Source organism: Bison bison, unplaced genomic scaffold (genome assembly GCF_000754665.1).
Source record: "Bison bison bison isolate TAMUID 2011002044 unplaced genomic scaffold, Bison_UMD1.0 scf7180017864525, whole genome shotgun sequence".
Taxonomy (NCBI): Eukaryota; Metazoa; Chordata; class Mammalia; order Artiodactyla; family Bovidae; genus Bison; species Bison bison.
In genome coordinates this window covers 7,757,889-7,780,068 of record NW_011495076.1, presented here as the reverse complement: position 1 = coordinate 7,780,068, position 22,180 = coordinate 7,757,889, and the positions used below count along the sequence as shown (strand labels likewise).

Here is a 22,180-nt window from a genome sequence, read left to right as displayed (position 1 = left end):
AAGGCTGAAATGAAATCCTGAGAAATGAGAAAGGAAGGAGCAGGGAACTAACTTGCTTATAAGCACTGAAGTACTACTAAAACTATATATATACATCCCTGGTGCCTCAGTGCTATCAAGAATCTGCCTGCAATGCAGGAGACCAGGGTTCATTTCCTGGGTTGGGATGATCTCCTGAGAAGGAAATGAATGGCATCTCACTCCAGTATTCTTGCCCAGGAAATCCCATGGACAGAGGAGCCTGGCAGGCTACAGTCCGTGGGGTTGCCACAGACTGAAAGGAGAGAAATGAACTAATTTGACTTTAGATATACTTTATATGTTTAAAAGACACAAAGAATGAGGGAGATGATTAACACATGACGATTCTGTATGAAAAAAATAACCAAACGTAAAATGTCAAGAAAATTTTTTAAATAATAAAACCAATGTTGTCAAATATGTGTTTAATAGCTACAGGCATTCATTCAACACTGAAAATAATTAAAAATAAAAGAATAATTTTGGAAGGTAATTTGGCAATACATCTCAAAAATCATAATCAAGCTCTATCGTTCCATGAAAGGACTTTATCCAAGAAATAATCCAAAAGAGAAATAAATGTAAAAATATTAGTATTTATTAGAAAGTTTTAAAATGCCCAACAATCAATTATATGTCCATCAAAGTGATTAAATATAAAGATTTTATAAACATACAATAAAACAATTCACATCCACTAGGATGGCTATAACTTAAAAGGAAAATTAAAAACAAAAAAAGGTAACAGTAAGGATGTCAAAATTTGAACTCTCATATTGCTAGTGGGAAGGTAAAATGCACTGCAGTCATTGTAGAAAAGAGTTTGGTGGTTCCTTAAAAAGTTAACAGAATTACACATGACTGAGCAACTCTGCTCCTAGAAGAACTGAAAACAGGTGCACTAATAAAAACTTGTAAGTTTATGTTCAAAAAAAGCACGATTTAAAAGGATCAAAAGTGGAAACAAGCCAAATGTCCACAAACTAACAAAGAGATAAACATGTGGTGTATCCATACAATGGAGGATTATTCAGCCACCAAAAGGACTGAAGTACTGACCACCCTACAACATGGATGAACCTTGGCAACAACATGCTAAGTGGAAAAAAAAGTCATAAAAGGTCACGTTATATGGCTCTCTGTCTGTGAAATACCCACAACAGGTAAATCCATAGAGAAAGAATGCACATTAGTGATTGCTTATCAGCAGCTGGGGGGAAAGAAGAGGTGAACAGACAGTGAATATTTAATGAACCTCAGTTTCCTTTTGGAGGTGACGAAAATGTTTGGAACCTAGATAGTGGTGATGGTTGTGCAACACTGTAAGTGTATTCAATACCACTGAACTGTACACTATATTTTATGTTATGTGAATTTTACCTTAGTAAAAATAATAATAAGGATTTTTGAAATGTTATGAAATTCTCCAGGCAAGAATACTGGAGTGGGTAGCCATTCCCTTCTCCAAGGGATCTTCCCCTCCCAAGGACTGAATGCAGGTCTCCTGCATTGCAGACAGATTCTTTATTGCTGAGCCATTGGGGAAGCCAAATAATATTAATCACTATTTAATGTTATAAACTCTCTAAGCACATTTGTTCTCATCTGTAAAATGAATCTGGTACTAAGTTTAGGCTCAGTCATCAGATACGAAAGAAGTGAAAGACATCAGATATGAAAGACAAAAATACTTTTGTCAATATTTATCCTTAAATATATAAACTTCACAGAACAAAGGGAAATAAAAAATGAAAATAGTTTCTATGTTAATAGGATTATGGATGAAAATTTCTCTTCTTAACCCTCCATACTCTAAATGGACTAAAGTTTCTTCTATACTTACTAGTCCAGCTTTGTCTGAAACACCATGGAGAACTAAATAGTTTACAAACATAGCTAAATGCCTATCACCGGGCAGAATCAAAGCTTTGTCTCCACTTCTGTGCATTCAGTTCTCTTGAAAACAAAAACCAAACCTACCCTTTCAAATCGAGAAATCTTCATTGTCTTCAATGCAGCAGCATCAAGCATCACTGGGGGTCCAAGTTCAAATACATTGCGAAGGAATTCATTTGACTGAAATAAAAGAGGCAATAAGGCTCAGTATTAAACATCAGTTTTCTTTTTTTTTACTACATAAACTGAATTCTGGTTAACAGAAGTTATGTGGAGTTTATAAATATGAATGTACATCACTTATTTTCTTTCTGTTTGTCATAAGACCAAACTGTTTTCCAATGCCCTGAATTCAAGAAAGCTATGTCAAACTAGTTGCTTTCCTACAAAGATGTCAGTAGTGCTCCAACAGTCAAGGAGATGCCCCACCAAGCTTACACTATACAAAAACAAAAAGGACAGTTTCATATGTATTCACCTCAACTTTCAAAAATAAATTTGCTATTGTGCATAACATATACTGAAAACAGTCTGTATATTCAAACTAATTTCAAAAGCAGTGAAGTGAGGTAGATTCAAAACTACTCTCTAATTTAAAAGCAAACACACAGAAAGGATGTCACCCACTCACCTGTAAGTGGTACTGCATTCCTGATCCAAGAATCTCCTTAAAGGTGTCATATGTATGTTTTTTGACCCAGCAATCAATATACATCCTTTCAGGACCAAATTTAACAGTTTCTGTTGGAAAATCCCGTTCCTGGTCAATAGAAGAATAAAAATTTTAAGAGGAACCAAAATGATCTAAAGAGATCCTACATAAACACAATTTCTAAATACACATATACATGTTGGAATGAATAGTATGGTTTAAACCAATACCTCCATCCTTGAAATATGAATAGACTAGAAAGTGGAAGTACTATCCTACATAAAGAGTGCAGAACTTGTCTAGCTGCCGTAGACATGGCAAAACTACCTTGTTGTGAATGTTTTTTCATTTCAAAAGCACTCAACAAACTTGCTGGAAAAGTCAGATGCGTGTACTGGTTTAGGATTGGGGTAGGGAGGGTTATAGGACAAGTCAGAAAGACAAGATGCCCCCACAAGACAGTGCTGAAATTAGGGAAGCAGAAATCTAGGAAAGGAAGTAAAGACAAATGGTGTTAACTAACAGACCAACCAAAAAGGAGGAGAAGCAACTAGAGGGTTCAGAGGGCCTTTGAAGATTCTTATTTAGAAAATGAGATAACATTTATGATTTCAGAAATGGAAGAAATGGAATAATTTTGCCAGAAGACAATTTCTAAAGTATAACCATGGGGCAAGAAGAGGTAGTGGTGGAAGTGAAATGGAAACAGGAACAAATACAGAATAGGGTTTTCCAAATGAGCAGAGAAGAAATCCAGAATACTGACAGAACTTGAGACAAAAACAAACTAGCTGCTCTATATTTTAATAAATCATGAGTAAGGAAGAGTAACCCACGTGGTGCAGTGGTAGAGAACCCACCTGCCAATGCAGGAGACTCAAGAGACATGGTTTCCACCCCTGCTGCGAAGAGCCCCTGGAAGAAATGGCAACCCACTCCAGTATCCTTGCCTGGGAAATTCTACGGACAGAATCTAGAGGGCTACAGTCCATGGGTCAGACATGACTGAGTGACTTGAGTACACAACACACCCAGGAAGGGAGGAAGTGATTTCCACAGAGACAGGAGAAACAAAGCGATGGGATCTGACTGGGCAGGACCTATCCAATTGCCTTCCCCACGTCTATTTAGTCCCCACCTCTCTCAGCAGACACAGGATCTTATGTAATAAAAAAAAATGTGAATGCTAGATTCACATGGATATGCCACTCCCTGGCTTGTGACTTTGGCAAGTAATTTAACCTGTTTGGGTCTGTTCCCTTGCCTGTAAAAGCTATCTATATGTCTACCACATAGAATTATTAGAGGTATAAGCATGTTTTGTGAAGCATATACAGTGCTTGGGCTGTTACAACAGCTCAAAACAACAACAACAAAACAGTATGATTCTATTATTTCAGCATTTCTTATTTCAGAAAATAGAGACACCAGGAAAGAACTCCCTATAAACTCATGTGTATCCTTACCTATTCGTCTCTCTTAAATCAGACAGGCCCTCCTCCCCAGTTCAAGACTAATCATTATTCTTTCAACGCCTCATACCACAAATCTTTCATTTTATTTTCAAAGGCTCCTTTCTCCATTGATTCCTTTTCCCATAAACTGTCTCTAGCATTTAAAACAGCAAACCCTCCTACAATCCAGTAATCAGCTCTCTTCTTCCCATCACAGCCATGTTTTTTAAGTCAAGACACACTATCTCCACTTTTTCACCTCCCATTCACTTTTCAATCCACTTCAGTCTGGTTTTTCTCCCATCATTCTACTGAAGCTGGTCTTATAAAGGTCACTGTGGTGTTGGGAGAAGACTCTTGAGAGTCCCTTGGACTGCAAGGAGATCCAACCAGTCCATCCTAAAGGAGATCAGTCCTGGGTGTTCATTGGAAGGACTGATGCTGAAGCTGAGACTCCAATACTTTGGCCATCTGATGCAAAGAGCTGACTCATTGGAAAAGACCCTGATGCTGGGAAATATTGAGGACAGAAGAAGGGGACAACAGAGGATGAGATGGTTGGATGGCATCACCGACTCAATGGACATGAGTTTGAGTGAACTTCAGGAGATGGTGATGGACAGGGAGGCCTTGTGTGCTGCGGTTCATGGGGTCGCAAAGAGTCAGACACGACTGAGTGACTGAACTGAACTGAATGACCTCCTAAGTGATAAATCTCATTGACACTTTCCATTCCCTCTCTGGACCTACCCGCAGTGTTTGGCCCTCAAAGACAGCACAGTGCAGTGCGTCCAGACTCCAGCTTTGCTACTTCCTGTTTTTTAACTATTCCTCTGGTCCCCATTTTTCCTTAAAAAGATAATTGTACTGTTTAAGACCTACACTGGGACCAAAACAACAAAACTGTATGTCAAAGTACCAACATATCAAATGTTTACCAATTTAATACACAAACTTCAAAATGGGTTTTGGATGAAAAGAAATGGCGTGGCAAAACAACCACACCCCAAATGGACCATTCTCTATAGCAACTGAACAAGATCCAACAAGGAAGCAGAGTCCCTCAAAGAAAGCTGGGTTTCAATATAAGAAAAGAGACAAGATCACTGAGCAAGGCTCTGACACATGCAGGTAGACTGAAGCTGAGCTGCAGGAATAGGGAACCAATCAAAGGGCAAAGAAGGAACAGAAATTCTGAGACGAAGAAGAGAGGGTGGGAAAGGCCTGGGAGGGAGATCACCAGAGGACAGAATATGAGTCAAATGCAGGGCTTTCCTTTCCATTGATAGAAGAGGGGGTTGGGGGGCAGAGGGAGGAGACAAGAGGCCTGTTAAAACTGGTTCACATTGAGATTTCACATGTATCTTTCTCAGGAGAGTCAGTACTTTCTACCATGACCAGCCTGGGATGAGGGACCTGTCAACAGGGTCTGTGGGATCCTACCGGCCTTAAAATCTGTTACCCAGAGAGGACCCAAAAAGACAGAAAATCTGAAATCAGTTATAATCCAGAAAATCTATGACATGCCATTATTTTATCTTTTGGAGGCTACAGGATCTAAATACAGGAATAGTTTATTTCTAAATTCCACTCAAGAAAATCACTTATTTGGGGATTTTTACCACACTGATTGTAAGACCAACAAGATGCTTAGTATGTATGTATGTCTGTTCGAGTCAGGGTTTTTTTTTTCCCCTCATTTTGTTTTTTAAATAACATCCTGAGTAAACATAAAGTATTATCTGAGTTAACATAAATTATTATTATAAAGCAATTAGTATTAACATTAACCAAAAATTTAGATCACAGAGGACCTGTATACTAATTTATACCCTAGGTTTTACTTTTTTTAATGTAAATTAAAATGAAGAGAGTAGTTCTTAAGCAGACTACATAAGAATCACTGGAACACTTGAAAATTGGATCTGAGTGGGGCTTTAGCATTTTAAGTTCCCATTCTAAAATTTCATACACGTTACACTGAATGACTCTTTACTAATATTCTTGAAAGAAATTCCCTATTAACATTTATCGAAGAAACTTATCCTTAACCATGCACTATAAGCCCTAAAGGTTTCTAAATCAATTTATTAGCCAGGTAGGCTAAAGCAGGTTAGAGGTCTACAGAAAGGATTCAAGCATCAGAAAATGATATGCTGGGTTTTGTTATTTCGGCTTTCAGCACCTAGCTTTCCCAAGAAGCTCACAAAGGTCTCTGCTTAAAGGTACTAAAGGATAGGCAATAATTTACTATTTACAAAAATAATTCATTATTCATACAATACTAAGTATCTATGTGCTAATGATAAGCACCAGGTCTTGAATGATGGCAAGTACGCCAAAGTGAAGTACATTTCTATCACTATGAATCTTTTTTATCTTTTTCAACATCAACAAAAGGAAAAAAAAAAACCTTTATAACATCAGAATTAATTTTTCCTTTGTTTAAAAAGAAAATTTTTTCATTTTTGTTGTTAAAAACCTGCTCAGTCTTAAAATGAGTAAATGATTTAGCTCAAAGGTGAAGTTCAATCAGCAAAATCACCCAACTGACAAGTCTGGCTTAAAACGATCTAATTTCAAAAGAATTAATTATTAAAGCATTAAGAAGCCTACCTCCACCGCCCTCAGGATGTCTCTGAACACTGACCGCTGCTTTCTCTTGTCTACCTTGGCCCGGTGCTTATTTCCATCTGTAGCCAAAGTCCTAAGCATCTGAGTTAAAGACTCCATGTCTTCATAAAAAAAGTCCTGGTCAGAAAAATACTTTATTAACAGGCAAAAATTTAATCCAGAAATACTGTCTACAAGATGATACACTACTACCAAATAATGAACATTCCTCTTCTAAGTATATCCAGATACACTCAACCAACACTTACTGTGTTCCAACTGTATTCAAGACGCTACTGGGACTTCCAAGTTCAGTGACAGTCAGATACACATAAATCAATATAGTTTCTACCCTCTGGTTCCCCAGACCCCAAGGCATGTATTCCCAGAACTCCAAATTTCTTTATACCAAAAGAGCAAAGCTATTAGTAATGCTTTTTAAAGCTCCTAATTTCTAATTTACTGGCCACATTTCAAATAAGCAACCAAGTATTTACATCAGGTGCACAACTCAAGTGATTAAATTATTTCAGAAAGAAAAATATTTTAATCCCTTTTGGAGGGAAGCCACAAAATATATTACTATTTGCTATGATCTTAAGTTGACTATAGGCTTCTTTATTACAGTTTAAATGGCTATACTTTTAAGAAGTCTATTTTGGGTGTTTTTCGTCTCTAATTAAATTTTACAACCACATTAAAAACTAAGCAATGATTCAGAATTATTTAGTTGACCAAAACTAAAGCAGACAGAAGGTGAGACATCTCCAGCTCTAGTTATTAACCTTCTTTGCATTAGTGGTAACAATCATTTAACTTATTCTATTAAAACAAGAAAACTCTTATTTCGGGCATTCTTCACATAGTACTGTATATATTTATTAATTGTTCCATGTCAAAAGGTACAGATGTAATTTCTGTTAATGCCTAAAATGAAAAATATTATTACACTCATGGAAAATAAGCTTGAAATCAACACAGATATTCTTTTAAGTACACAAGTATTTTCTTATTATCAGTATTTTAGAGATTGTATATTCTTAACTGTTCTAATGAATGTTTTCTTTCATCTTCTAATTCAACTTCCTATGGCTGAATTAGCTGGAAATGACACCTGTTAACAAAACTTTCATCTAGAAAAATGGTTACCAAAACTGAAAAGTTATTATTAAAACAGTTCAATGTTATGTTGATGTCTGTATTTATATTTCACTAAATTTGATTCCATCATAACAAAATAAGAATTGTTTTACTTGTAGAAATAAGTACATTTTAGGGACTAACAGTTTCCTACTTATTTCACTGGCTATTAGTTCTTTTGTACTATTCTCAAAAAAAAAAAAAAAAAAAAAAGTATGGAAGATTTAAACATATATATGGGAGAATACACCAAAAATTAACCAGACTATGCATTACTGTAATTTGTTCTAAGAACTGGGAATCACTGCCAGTGGTTCTCAAGAATCTTATCTCCCAGCAGACATTTTTTTAATCAGAGGAATCTGATATAAAAAGGGGATAGTTAATACCATCCACATCTCATAAGTTTATGGAAAGGCCTAAGTAACATATATTTATATATTCTAAAAATACATAAAACACAGTACATAAATATCCATTATGCTATAGTTCTTTTATGATACAGCCTGTTTCAGTATAACAATTTAAATGCTTCAAACAGGTCTAAAGATAATTATTTCATTCCAAAATAACAGCTGTGATAAGTTAAATGGTTTCAAAAGTTGAGTGGAATTAAAATGAAATGAAACCACAGAAAACTTTGAGTTCAAGTACACAAGATGAGATGCTGATGGTCACAAAAATCATGCCCTACACTAGTATTTTCTATATAGTAGTCCCCGGAGCACTGATTGTAAACCAAATGAAATAAGCTGTACTAAGTGTTAAGAAATAAACATAGGGAAGCCTAACATTAAAACAGAGTTTGATCCCGCCCCACTTCACTGCAAAGCGCTGATTACTATTTCCAGAATGGTTTTATCTGACTACTCAACTACAAAGACTTTTATTCTTTCACTCCCGCTAATTGAGGCAGAATGTCTTTGTCAGGGTATGGAGACATTTTTACATGAGCCGGTTATCCTATAAAAATCAAGAAGTGAAAAGCATGTGATTTAAGGTCTGGGAAATGTGTTTTGAGTCCTCAGATTTTATTTCCACTGTGTCTCTGTCCTGAAGCACTGCCCCTGTCAGCTTAGGTGGAAGATGGAACAGGGAGAATTAGGGACGGTCTGAGAATACTGTATTTTGGTACAATTTCCTGAATTAGTTTATCACGTGGCCCTAAGACCTATAATTTAACCCACTAAATAGTCCTTCTCTTAGTTTAAGTTGCACTAGAGACTGCCAAAAAGGCTACTACTAGAGTCGGACACGACTGAAGCGACTTAGCAGCAGCAGCAGACTACTAGCAAGGGGGAGGTGATATGCAATTCAGCTAACAGTGCAGGAATAGCTACCACTTACACTGTACTTGGCACATGTTCCAACAACTCATGGAATGGCTACCCACTCCAGGATTCTTGCCAGGAAAATCCCAAGAACAGAGGAGCCTGGCGGGCTCCATGCAGTCCCATGCATACAGTCCAAGCGGTGGGACGTGACTGAGTGACACTTCCATGCACACTGTACTTGGCACCTGTTCCAACAACTTGTGAGGTATTAACTATTACCACCTCCACTTTAAAGGTAAGAATAGGACTTCCAAGGTGGTCCCGTGGGTAAGAATTCGCCTGCCAATGTAGGGGGGTGGCTTCAATTTCTTGTCAGTGAAGAGCCCACATGCTGCAGGGCAACTAGCTGGTGCACCACAACTGAGCCTGCGCCCCCTGCAGCCCACCTGCCACAACTAGAGAAGCCTGCCCACTGCAACGACGAGCCTACCAACCAAAACTAAGACCCAAGACAGCCAAATAAATAAATGAATATTTTTTAAAAGAAACAAACACAAAACTTACTTAACAAAAATAGCAAACAAAACACTTAAGTTCTGTTTTATAACACAGTTCATTTTTGTCTTTGACAAGGATTTGGTCAAATTAAACATGTTTGAGTGACTGCTCTTGACTATCACATATAATTTATTAAGTCAGAGAAGGTAAGATATGCAGGTGGCAATACTATTTACATTTATGCAAATTTAAACAAATTCAACATATATAATTTAAACTGCATCATTAGTTCACTTTTAGGATGCATTTCAAAGGAAAAAGAAAAGAAATGACCATTTCTAGTCAGTAGAGGAATACAAGGTTAAAAAGTAGGACATCTGGCTTCTGTGCCTTGAGATTAAGAAGTTATTAACTAGTTCAATAAAATTAAATTGATTGCTAAACTTGAGTCCAATTTCTCACATATGGAGACTCATTCGCTACTGACAGTGTGAATAACTTACTTTTCATTCATACCAGCTATCTTTCAAAATAAGGAGAGTGGGTGGGGGGCAGCCAAACACAGGCCAAGAATGGAATGTGAAAAACCAAGGCAACTCAAAACATGTATTAATCTTATTTAGAATTATCCACTGTTAACTAACTTCTTTAATTGCAGAAAAGCATCATTCCAGAAAATTATCTTTCTCCTTAAATTGAAAAGCAGCTAGGAAGTAACCCAAGATTCACAATAGAGGTCACAAACCAGGGTGACCAACTGTTCCATATAGCTAGCCTAAGATAAAGGGCTTCAGGACATAGGACTTTTCAGTGCTAAACTTGGAATACCACCAGGATGGTGGATCATCTCTCGGTCACCTACCACAAACTCAAATACCTCCAAAAGCAAAATTATGGTATTTAAAAAAAAAGAAAAGAAAAAAAGCAACCATGAGTGGCCAGCGGTAGAGAACTACAAAGCACATGTCCCAGGCTAAAGGGACATGTTTATTTTCATCTTTGGCTTAGAAAGGACCTCCCTGGTGGCTCAGACAGTAAAGAATCTGCCTGCAATGCGGGAGACCAAGATTCCATCCCTGGGTAAGGAAGGTCCCCTGGAGAAGGAAATGGCAACCCTTGCCTGGAGAATCCCATGGACAGAGGAGCCTGGCAAGCTACATTCCATAGGATCACAAAGAGTCGAATAGGACTGAACAAATAACACACTTGGCTTAGAAAAGTTAAACATGATGGTAACTAAACTCATCTGACTTAATCCCAAATCTACATTGACATCGTATTTCATCCATTTGTCTGACATTTATTATAAGTGCCTGAATTACCTTAATGTGTCTCAGGTCTGAGAAATCCAAGCAGATCCAAAAGATTAAACAGGACGACTCTCCATGAGTAATAAGAGTGTACTTAAACTTCAGTTCTGTAGGCAGCAATGATTAAGTATAATGAACTACACTCAAATACTGCTGTACCAATCAACCACTATTGGTTTATGCTCTTATTAAGTATTACATCATCACTGCCAAGAAGCGGGACAACCAATCATTAGGTTCTCAAGTGGGCCATGCTCTTGAGTTACCATCCAATTCTTAATTGTGAGGGTAATGACAGAATAATGGTTCTTGTGGCATTTTCACCCATCAGATACTTACACTCTCCATTCCTCTGGCCAATTCAAACAGAAGTGCCAAAGATTCACCAGCAGCTATTCTCATGTTTACATCATCAGAAGAAAGGAGACTTGGAAGTTTATGGAAATGCCTGGAGAACAGCCAGTCATTACTATGTGAACACAACCAATTATATCAATAACTCTTGTTTTTATAAAATAAGAACAAAAAATACATACACCTCAAGCTTTTTCTTCACTTCATTGATTGGGCATATGGTCAGTAACAATGTCCACGCGAGAAGCGAGCTGATATGAAGTGCTGTATTAGGGGTGCTACAGATAACATTAGTGTCTTTCTCTTTGAGATAGGACTTGGTGAAGATATTTTCCAAACACTGCAGAGTTGAATACAGCTCCTAATGCATAAGAGCAGGAAATAAGAGTACCATCTTAAATGAGAAATGTGCAAATAACTGGATTCAAAAGGCTCTCTACTTACAGTAATGTCATCTGTGGCAATAAAACAGCAAACACCAAAGCAAGTTGCACACTAAAAAAAGCAAAAAATAAATCAGACATTAATTTTTGCCATTTTCTTATTAATTTTACATATTCCTGCTTTTATAAATTCAACGTGAAAAACTTATCAGCTACATGACTATGTTAGGTCCCAAGTATAGTATAAAAAGAAGGAAAAAACAGGGTTAAGAGTTAAGGGAAGTGGGCTTCAGCTAAAACCCAGTAAGGTCTGCTAGTAAACTTAAGAGTTCAACTTTAGCAAAGTTACTCCATTTCTCTTGGGTCTTCCTTCATTAATCCAGCAGATCATTTCAAGCCAACTCCAAAGATGCTTACTCTTTAGAAGAAAAGTTAAGATAAACCTAGACAGCATATTAAAAAGCAGAGGCATCACTGTGCCGACAAAAGTCCGTATTGTCAAAGCTATGGTTTTTCTAGCAGTTATATACAGATTTGAGAGCACAGAAGAACTGATGCCTTCAAACTGGAGAAGACTCTTGAGAGTCCCTTGGACTGCAAGGAGATCAAATCAGTGAATCCTAAAGGAAATCAACCCTGAGTATTCATTGGAAGGACTGATGCTGAAGTTGAAGCTCCAATACTTTGGCCACCTGATGCAAAGAGCCAACTCATTGGAAAAGACCCTGATACTAGGAAGGATTGAAGGCAAAAGGAGAAGAGGGTGGTAGAGGATGAAATGGTTAGATAAGATCACTGACTCAATGGACATCAATCAATCTGAGCAAACTCTGGGAGATGGTGAAGGGAAACCTGGCGTGCTGCGGTCCATGGGGTCACAAAGAGCTGGAAACAACTGAGCGAGTGATGTCTTGTTCACAACAAGACATCCAAGATTTCCAAGGTAAAATCTACCTAATAAAACAGACTCAGTATATTTATATATAATCTACTTCTAACATTATAGGAGCCATTAATTCTCAGAACACTTGTACTAATTATTTAAAAGCAGAATTTGAAATTTATAAGGCTTTATTACTCTTCAATTCCCTTTTCTCCATACGTTATCACTAAAATGCCCTCATGTTGTTCCAAGTACCACTAAGGTGTAAGTCTTTAAAGGCATCATTCATATGCCTCCAATTTCAGCGAGTTCTGTTTCAGTACTACGAGGACACTTGTAATATTAATCTGTTTGTTGCCACTCTTTTATTCTCATTAAGTTATTGTAAAAATTAGACACTGTTAAAATTCGAAAGTAGCTGAAGCATTATTTTCAGTAAAAGAAAATTTCAATACGTAATCCTCTCCTAAGTAAGCAGCAGAAGCCAGGACACATCTCCTAAGAGAAAAAAAGTAGGACTGCCTTCATTTAATAAAGATTCCTTCTACTAATATGCAGAAGAATGCCAGAATTTTGCTTTTTTTATATTCACAGCAAGAGTGAGAAGGATGAAGACAGTGCCTTGGATGACCACAACAATTCACACGCAACCAAAACTAAGTGATCGCCCCAAATACCTAATCAACAGTGTTTTCTGTCAAACATTTCAAATGCCCCTAATACTCCTGAGCAGTTTTAAAGCTGCAAGAAACTAGCCGAAAAGGAACAACAGAAAGGTAAAGAGATTACTAACTACTGGGGCGCAGAGATTCCTATAAAGTTACCAAACTCCGACTCCTTTTCCTCTAGACTCCTCCCAGCATCTATATATACAGTTGGTAAAGCAAGGAACTCTCAGCAGAAGTGACCTGCCTCTGTCCTCCAGCTTTCCTTGTCTCACTACCACGGCTGCCACTTGAGAAGAACCTAAACGCAGGGCAGAGCTGCAAGATGGACATGCCGAGGGACCTTGCTGACCTGACTGGGCACTGATATGTACAAAAAATAAACTTTTATTAAGCCACTAAGACGTCAGGGTTTACCTGATAGAAACAGTAATGTCATTTACCTTGCGTGCATGGGTGCTAAGTTGCTTCAGTTGTGTCTGACTCTTTGCGATCCTGTGGGGTGTAGCCCACCAGGCTCCTCTGTCCATGGGAGTCTCTAGGCAAGGATACTGGAGTGGGTTGCCATGCCCTCCTCCAGGGGTTCTTCCCAACCCAGGAAAGTACCCAAGTCTCCTGCAGCTCCTGCATTGCAGGTGCATTCTTTACCACTGAGCCACCAGGAGAGCCCATCATTTACCTTAAGTAACATTAAAGAGGAGGCTAATAATTAGTATTAAAAAGTTTTAAACAAACTGGTTCTCTTGCTAGAAAAACAGCTTAAGACTCAAATTCACTAACAATAAATTCTTATGACCTATTAAGGCCCGTAAGATTCTTAACATCCATTAAGATTCAAATCCACTTCCTAAATCCACTAAGACTGCCTCATATTTTTGTGATAAAGCAAAAGATGTTTTGTGTGATCATTTAAATTGCTTATTTAGCATAACAGAAACGAACAACCAACTCCTCCACCAATATTCACAATCTTACGTATGTAAGTGGTAAATATCAATTAGAAAATGAAAGCTTTTCCAAACCCCCCAAATCAGATGAATATTTCAAAAGTCAGCTTTCCCTACATCAACCATATCCACCCATGTAACTACAGCACTCAGCTCTTTCATAAGGACTGCTCTATAAGGGATGTTCTATTGAGCAACAGAAAATTTAAGAAAAGAATTGTCATATTGAGTCTGCTCACTAAAAAACAAATGAGAATAAAATGATAATAAAAACCTTCTATATTTTTGAAGATGCTATTTTCCTAGATTATCACAAGGTCTGAGTATCATGCCTAGATAGATCTATAGTTTAAAAATTCTGTACTTACAGTTTGCCTGGCCTGGATACTAGCTGTTCCATCACAAATTATTTTCTTCAGGATTGGTCCAAGAGTCTTTAAAACCTCTTCACTTTCAATTCCAGGGCCCAACTGAATACAAAGAACAGATGCTAATGCTGCAGCTGCACGCTGCTCATCACCTTTACCTATAAAAGAAGTCATCAGCAATTATGACATTTTCAGTAGACTTCTTAAGGCAGCAATTTCCCAAATTTGTTCTATTTCAAAATACCATCTACCAATTATGAAACTCAAAGTATGCTCAAGGCTTTGGCATGACCTATAAATCTAGTGAGGTTAAAGAGCTCAAGCTCTGGAAGCAGGCCACACTTGAATCCTAGATCTATCACATACTAGCCAAATGACCTTCAACCATTACTCTTATTCTCAAAACAGTTCCTCATCTGTAAAATGGAAATTAACACCTATTTTAAAGAAGAGTACTGTAACAGGTCAGCAAAATAATGCATTTCAAGCTAATCTGACTTTCTAAGTCCTTCATGAACTCACAGAATAGTGCACAAATAGCCCTTGAAATAACTTGTCAAGCATTTCAGATGTACACAGCCCATGAGGTAAACTAAATCTTCAGGACTTTCCTCCACCAATATTGTTTTAAATAAGCAAGGGCTTAAAAACAGGTATTATTGGGAATTCCCTGGTGGTACAGTGGTTAGGACTCCACATTCTCAGTGTAGAGGGCTTTTTTCGTTCGATCTTTCATCAGGGAACTAAAGTCCCACAAGGTGCATGGCACAGCCAACTATAAATAACAGAGTCTTTAAAACTATACAAATACATTAATATAAGTGATTGAGTGAGTGAATGAAGTCACTCATTTGTGTCTGACTCTTTGCAACCCAAAGGAGTGTACTTGCCAGGCTCCTCCATCCATAGGATTTCCTAGGCAAGAACACTGAAGTGGGTTGCCATTTCCTTCTCCAGGGGATCTTCCTGACCAGGGATCAAACCTGGGTCTCCTGCACGGCAGGCAGATTCTTTACTGTCTGAGCCACCAGGGAAGCATGTTAATATAAAGGTAAGTGTAAATTAACTCTCTTGAGAACTGTATACACCAAAGGGTTTGCATAAATTTTGAATTTAAATTATTTGATAAATGTCTATGCAGGTTGTAAAGAAATTTTAATAGGTCTAGTCCAACTACCTTATAGGATACAGTTTCAATATAAATACTTTTAACAAAGCCATTGTAGTATCTCAAGGAAGTTGGCTCTGCTATCGACTATACCAATAACAAGTTATATAACTTTAGACCAGTCTCGCTTTTCCTAGGCCTTTCATTTCTCTGCACAGTGAGTGGTAGATTAGACCAAAGGTTTCCAAACACCCATTCTTGACAAAGGTTTCACCTGAGGGAAAATGAAAATAAAGACAAATGTTCTTACTTGGCAAAATAATTAAGCTGGTATCCCCAAACCTTTTGAATTCTGGCATTTTCTAAAATTGAAAGTCTCTGATAATACTAGACTTAATCTTTAAGGTCTCTCTTTATTCTCAAAAGTTCTTTCATCATAGAGATCCTAATATGAATTCTAGAATCTCTATGACAAAGTTCAAGAATTCAAATATTCCAAGGGATATTCTGAAATGATGTAACTGAAAGTATGATCAATGTTTTAAATAAGAAAATGAGGTAGGTAATTATGATACTGTTTTAATTTTAGAAAAATGAAGTAGGATGGCTTTTTAAATAATACTTTTTGTTGACATTTGACACAGTTTTCAAGCCTTTGTTATGTACAAGAGAATGGCAAACACCTCTTTTAATACAACTGAAGTTGACAACCCACCCCAATCTTTCCTAATTTCAAATGCTTACTACATTTTTACATTTTGAAACTAGTTTCAAAAGCTAACAAGTTTGATTTTGATTACTAACAAGACTGATATATTCCCTGTCAGGTACAAGGTTACAAGAAGGAGCCAGACTTTTAGTGCTATTAACAAATGTTACTGCACAGAAGGTAGCAAATTCCTTTTAGGTTCTGTGACTGTGTAAAGTAAGGACATTACCTTTTTTCAGGCAGCGCTCAATGCTATCAGTTAAAGTCATTCTTCTTTCCAGAATAAATTCATAGAGCATCTTTGAAGCCAGTGCATTTTTAATACCTTCAAGGGCTGCCTGCCTTGTTTTCGCACTATTTAAAAGAAAATATAAGAGAAAGAAGATACAGCTGGAGTGTACCATCAGTCAATGAGACTTGTAAAAGCCTAATTTCCTCTAAATTTTTTCTATTTATAGACTTTTTAACATATAATTTTCATGTTCACACCACTTTTCAAATAATAATTTAATTTTCATCTACAACTCACCCTACTACATATCATAGCATTTTTCTGCTTATTCATTTAGTAACCACAACATTAAATGGCCACATAGAACTTCATAGTTTCAGTGTATAAGGCATGTTCTTCTACATTACATATTCAAGTAAACATGTATTTTTTTTTTTAACAGTACAAAAGTCCAGAGATCCTGTTTGCATCTTCTGGGGTTTTTAATTCCATTTGTTTCAATTTCCTTCCAGAGTTACTGTTAAGTAAGAAAACAATCTGGCTTTAGTATTTCTCAATAGCTATCCTTTCTAGTTGAAGATTAACTTTTAATTCAACAAATACACTTCAATTATCAAACACAGATATGTGCTCTTATTCTAGAACAACAACTAATCTATTAATCTAAATTCTAGTGGCATGTTCCTATCTACATTAAAAGCCCAAAAGCCCAAAAAACAAAATACCCAAAGTAAACAAATCAAGTTTTAGGCAAACATAATGCTCAAAGAAATAACTGCACATATTTTATATAAAAGGTGGCTGATCAAAATCACCCAGAATGAAAAGAGCTTCCAGTAATTCCCACCTCTTATCCAGGGTCAGGTCAATGAATCCCTTCAACTTATACTCTAAGTCTTCTTGAGTTCCTTCCTCATCAAGGACTTCTGGCCCTAAGGAATAATAAAACCAACCACTGTACTTTAAACAGAAAAAAGCAGATAGGGAAAAGTAATAGAACATTTAGCTACAAGAATTCCTCGACCTAAAACATCCTTTTATCTAACGTCGCAAATCTAAACTGAAAACTCATACCATCTTCAGCAAAACTGGAAGGATCGCTGTAACCACTGCAATGGCTCATTGTTTCAATCGATGCATCCTCATCACTAAAAGGTTGAACATTTCGATGCTGGCCACCTAGTAGGTAAAAGAGAGTGGAGGTAAATGATTTTGTTGTCATATACGCAAATACTTAACTTGGGAATTTTAAAACTTACTTAAAAACAAGCCATCAATAAAAACCCAAACTTACTAAGAGATAATTTTTTTTTAACAAAAGAACACACTTAAATATTCCTAATATAAGTCAATTCACCTACTATGTATTATTTCAGAGCACCAACTATTTACAATATACATCAACTGCAGAAATATATCAATCATCTAGTATGTGACCATTTTTGGTAAAAAAAGAAAACAAAAAACAGTATTACGGATAAAAAAACTACTTCCCAATTACTTCAAATCATGAAGACGATAAAAATAGATCAACATAAAAATAAGACAAATGTATTTTCCAATGAGAATAACATTAACTGGTGAATGGGTTAGTTTTTAGGTTACACATGTCTTAATACAAAGTGAAATTTGAGTTGTGGGATGGTAGTAAGACAATTTGAATTGAGAGGATCAAAAAAGTTTAAGATAGAAGTTTTAGATGCTGACAAGTGGATCCAACATGGCACAGAAAATAATGACAGCAACTGGATGAAATGACTGATAGATAAAGAACTACAGTGTTGGTAAGATGTGTAAGAAAATACTAAGAGCTCTGATGGACTATCTACATGATATCCAGTGCAGTGAACTACAGGATTTTTGTTCCCAAGTCATGGAAGACAGAAGAGCTGAGAAGTCTTGCAAACTAGCATACAAATAACTTAAGAGGCAGTACTATGAAATGGTCCTCAAGCACTGCACAGAGGCCCTCCATACCAGCACTCTATGGTGGACTTCACAGGGCCAAGTCCACTGGAGAAAGCATCTGTTCAAGAGTCCTCTTAACAGAGTTGTCTCATGTTTGCAAGTAAAGAATTACAGGCAAGATGCAAGCTGATAAATTGTAAGCATGGTGTGCTTAAAATTGGGAATCTGCTTTGAAGACTTTGAGCAATGTTCAAGACTTGACTTTTTTCACATGCCAATTTCAGAAATGACTACAGTATTTTAAAAACCTACTTTACTATAGTGACTAGTGACTAAGCTGGATGATGACTTTCCTACTATGATGGGTGCCCACGTTAACATTTGTTCCTAGTCACTCCCTTGGGAAGATTGATAGTGCTCTTTCAAAGTTTGTGTATTTTTGGTCAATTAAGAGTCGAATTTTAAGACCTTAAAAAGACGTTTCGGTATTTGATATAGCATAAAAAGCCTGTTAGACAAATCACGTTCAAAAGAAATGTTCTAATATACCCAAAAGTTTTAAAATATCAGTGCTATTATTAAAAAATTAAAATCTTTTTTTAAACCAGAATCTTCCTCTCAATTTCATTAATCTAAGGAATAAATCTATATTCCTAGTCACTGTCATTTCTAATTATTTTTGTTTTGTGGGAATTTCATATTAATAGAAAGATTATTCAGTCATCAACTACACTGAGCACTGAGTTAAAAGAAGTCCCCAATTCCACCCTAAAAGTGACCATGAGTCACCTGATTTAACTCTGAGTTCCAATCAAAGATAGCACTAAATATCTCTTAGGTCTCTATGTTCAAGAAATCTGTATCATTTAATACACCTTAAGAAAGGCTTCGGAGAAGGCAATGGCAACCCACTCCAGTACTCTTGCCTGAAAAATCCATGGACGGAGGAGCCTAGTAGGCTGCAGTCCATGGGGTCGCTAAGAGTAGGATAGGACTGAGCGACTTCACTTTCACTTTTTACTTCCATGCATTGGAGAAGGAAATGGCAACCCACTCCAGTGTTCTTGCCTAGAGAATCCCAGGGACGGGGGAGCCTGGTGGGCCGCTGTCTATGGGGTCGCACAGAGTCGGACATGACTGAAGCGACTTGGCAGCAGCAGCAGCAGCAGCAAGAAAGGCTTCTCAAAAATTCTGAGTATAATTAAGCCTGTTGCTGTCTTTTTTATAGCTTTAAAAAATCAAAACAGAGATGAGGCTTTAGCAGATTTTTAAATCAACACAGGAAGCAAGTAGCCTTCAAATCTGCTTGCTTTCCAAAAGAGAATAAAGTGTGCCAATCAAAGAAGTGAAGTATAAAGAATAAGCAATGAACCCAAGACACCAAAACTTCCTAATCATAGTGCTTAGGAAAAAATAAACAAATAAACAAAGACCTATGACATCATATTCTATTTTTGGATCTGTCTTCATGTGTTTTCATGATCTGAAGTCATGGCAATAGTTGAGTCATCTGCTTAACTTCCACTAATATTTATCCACAAATCATCTTTTATTTTTCACATTCAGTCTATTTTTAAACTGTCAAAAAGAGTTTCCTATCCAGGTGTTATTCAGCTCCCTTCTCTAAGTTTCAATGATTTCCCAAAGTTCAAGGGGAAAAAGATTATTAAAAAAAAAAAAAAAAAAACCAAGGGGAAAAAACCCTGTATGAGTATCTAATATATAGGTCACACTCACCCACCTTGTGTTCCTAATTACCATTAATGAGGTGGCCTTTTAGACACATTAAGTCCTTACTTCTTAAAGGGCTTTCTTACTAACAAGGTTTTGTTCTTTCCTAAAAATGCTCTCTTCAAAATAAGTGCTATGAAAAACACACACACTTGAACAACAGGTCAATTTTATTAGCTTCCTGGACCCCCTCCACTAACTTAAAAAGTATTTAAATGGGAAACCCAAAACGATAGACAGAAGTTGGTTATTTCTTGGTTGTACCTGTGAAGATTTCATATGAATCCCATTTCTTCTACAGATGATATTTAAAAATACCAGTAAGGTAAGAGACTTTTAAGTACAAGTTTGTGAAAATTTTCCATCTCTTCTACTCAACTATTATTTATTTGAGTAAGTAATATTCAGGTGGAACCAACTTAACCTTTTCAAAAAGTAAATCTCACCCCCAAGCCCCAATCAGAGGCAAGCACAGCTAACAAGTTCTAGTGTAAATGTCCAAAGATAGTCAAAGCATGTATAGTTTTATAAACTATCAAAGAATTGTTTTCCTGCTGCTGAAAAGTCACAAATGAGAATTTCGAAGTAAAATTTGAAAGGCAACCCCCCACTGCCTTCTGAGATTATTCTCTAAGTACCAGGAAGGAAGGAGGCTGGACAGGAAGCTTCAGAAGGGAATACATGTTCCTTAGCGAATCAAGGAGGCCATTACCATTTTCAAAATGACTTTAGCTTGCTCCATCTCTGTGTTTGTTTCAACAAAAGGTAAACTTGAAGAATTAAAATTAATACGGACTTTCTAGACAGAATTTAAATGTTTACTTCTGACGAGAAAACGAAGCAGAAAGGTAAAGAGGTATCAATTCACACAGCAACTAGATGTATTTTATATTTTGATCAAGAATGAACTTCATGAGCACCGAAAGCAAGCATTCAATCAAAATAAAGATATAAAAGGGGGGGCTGCATCTATAATAATTCATTTCTACTGTCAATGATTAAATATTTAATACATGATAGCAAGCTTTCGTCTTGCTTTTTAAATTATCAGTTGCCAATTCTTTAAAAAAAGACTGGCCTATTTATTTGCTAAAGAACAAAGGCATATCATTGAGGGTTAAAGTAGCAACAGTATTCACAAATATATATGGCTAATAGATTCGATGTGATAACATCTGAGGTAATTTTAATTTCAAAGTTTCAATAAAGCAATTATTAAGTGAGATGATTTTACCGGGTTTAACACTAGCTTTCAGTATGGTGTGTCTCGTTGGAGTTTTTGCTTGAAGTCATTTTTTCTTAGCCGTATAGTTAGGACTAAAAAATCATTAATTCAGTTAAGCACCTACCCATCCAGGAAAAGTTTCGACTTTGCAAAGAGAATCAAAAAAAAAAAAAAACTAACTAAACTTTTGGCTAACTGCAATCTGAGCTCCTCACCACTCCCGCCTATTCCGGGCTCCCAGCGGAGAACCTACAAAATACAGCACAAAGGAGCACGCAGTTTCTGCCCCCGGGAGTAGGAGCTGGCTTCGACGGGTCGCCCGAGAGCTGGGGGCTCGGGATTTGTGCGGGTGCCAGATAGAGGTAGGAGCAGAGTCTACGCTGGGACAGTGGATCCCAGCCTCTGGCGCCTCGGCCGGGCCAGGTGCACACGTGGGATGCACAGAAAGGCAGCCGAATGGGATGCCACATGGGCTCCTCTGCGTCACCCCGGCTCCACCGCGCAAGGCCCAGGCCGCGTGACGCAAGAGCCGGTCCAAACCCGCCGGACGTTTGGCATTCCCGAGAACTCCATGTTGGAGCCGAGTGGTCAAAGGTGACCAGTGACAGCATGGACACAACTCCGAGCTCGGCACCACCCTCTGTCAAAGAGAGCTCTAGAGAGCCAGTACCAGTCTCTGAAAACACTTCCTCTCCCGCCCAGCTCCCAGTCACCCCCAACCCCGACCCATTCTCAGGCGCAAGAACCCATCTGCCCCTCTCCCTGCCCCGCGGCCGGTGCCCAAGAGTTCGGTTCGCACGCCAGATGCA

At 37.4% G+C, this 22,180-nt stretch overlaps 1 protein-coding gene and 1 long non-coding RNA gene across 2 annotated transcripts in view; one reads left to right on the top strand and one right to left on the bottom strand.

Annotated features, from left to right (window-relative positions):
* The window catches only part of LOC104981919, a 22,280-nt gene extending 8,615 nt beyond the window's left edge, over positions 1-13,665 (top strand). The window contains exons 2-3 of the long non-coding RNA XR_824440.1: positions 13,073-13,254; positions 13,328-13,665. This is a non-coding gene — a long non-coding RNA (uncharacterized LOC104981919). The remainder of the gene's footprint in view (positions 1-13,072; positions 13,255-13,327) is intronic.
* The window catches only part of IFRD1 (interferon-related developmental regulator 1), a 20,349-nt gene extending 979 nt beyond the window's left edge, over positions 1-19,370 (bottom strand). The window contains exons 1-10 of the mRNA XM_010831182.1: positions 17,582-19,370; positions 17,355-17,439; positions 16,505-16,629; positions 14,459-14,616; positions 11,657-11,707; positions 11,395-11,573; positions 11,198-11,306; positions 6,640-6,774; positions 2,549-2,677; positions 2,002-2,097 (exon numbers count right to left, since the gene is read on the bottom strand). Of these exons, the coding sequence (XP_010829484.1) occupies positions 2,002-2,097; positions 2,549-2,677; positions 6,640-6,774; positions 11,198-11,306; positions 11,395-11,573; positions 11,657-11,707; positions 14,459-14,616; positions 16,505-16,629; positions 17,355-17,439; positions 17,582-17,729 (1,215 nt within the window). The 5' untranslated portion in view covers positions 17,730-19,370. The remainder of the gene's footprint in view (positions 1-2,001; positions 2,098-2,548; positions 2,678-6,639; positions 6,775-11,197; positions 11,307-11,394; positions 11,574-11,656; positions 11,708-14,458; positions 14,617-16,504; positions 16,630-17,354; positions 17,440-17,581) is intronic.
* Between the last annotated feature and the right edge of the window lie 2,810 nt (positions 19,371-22,180).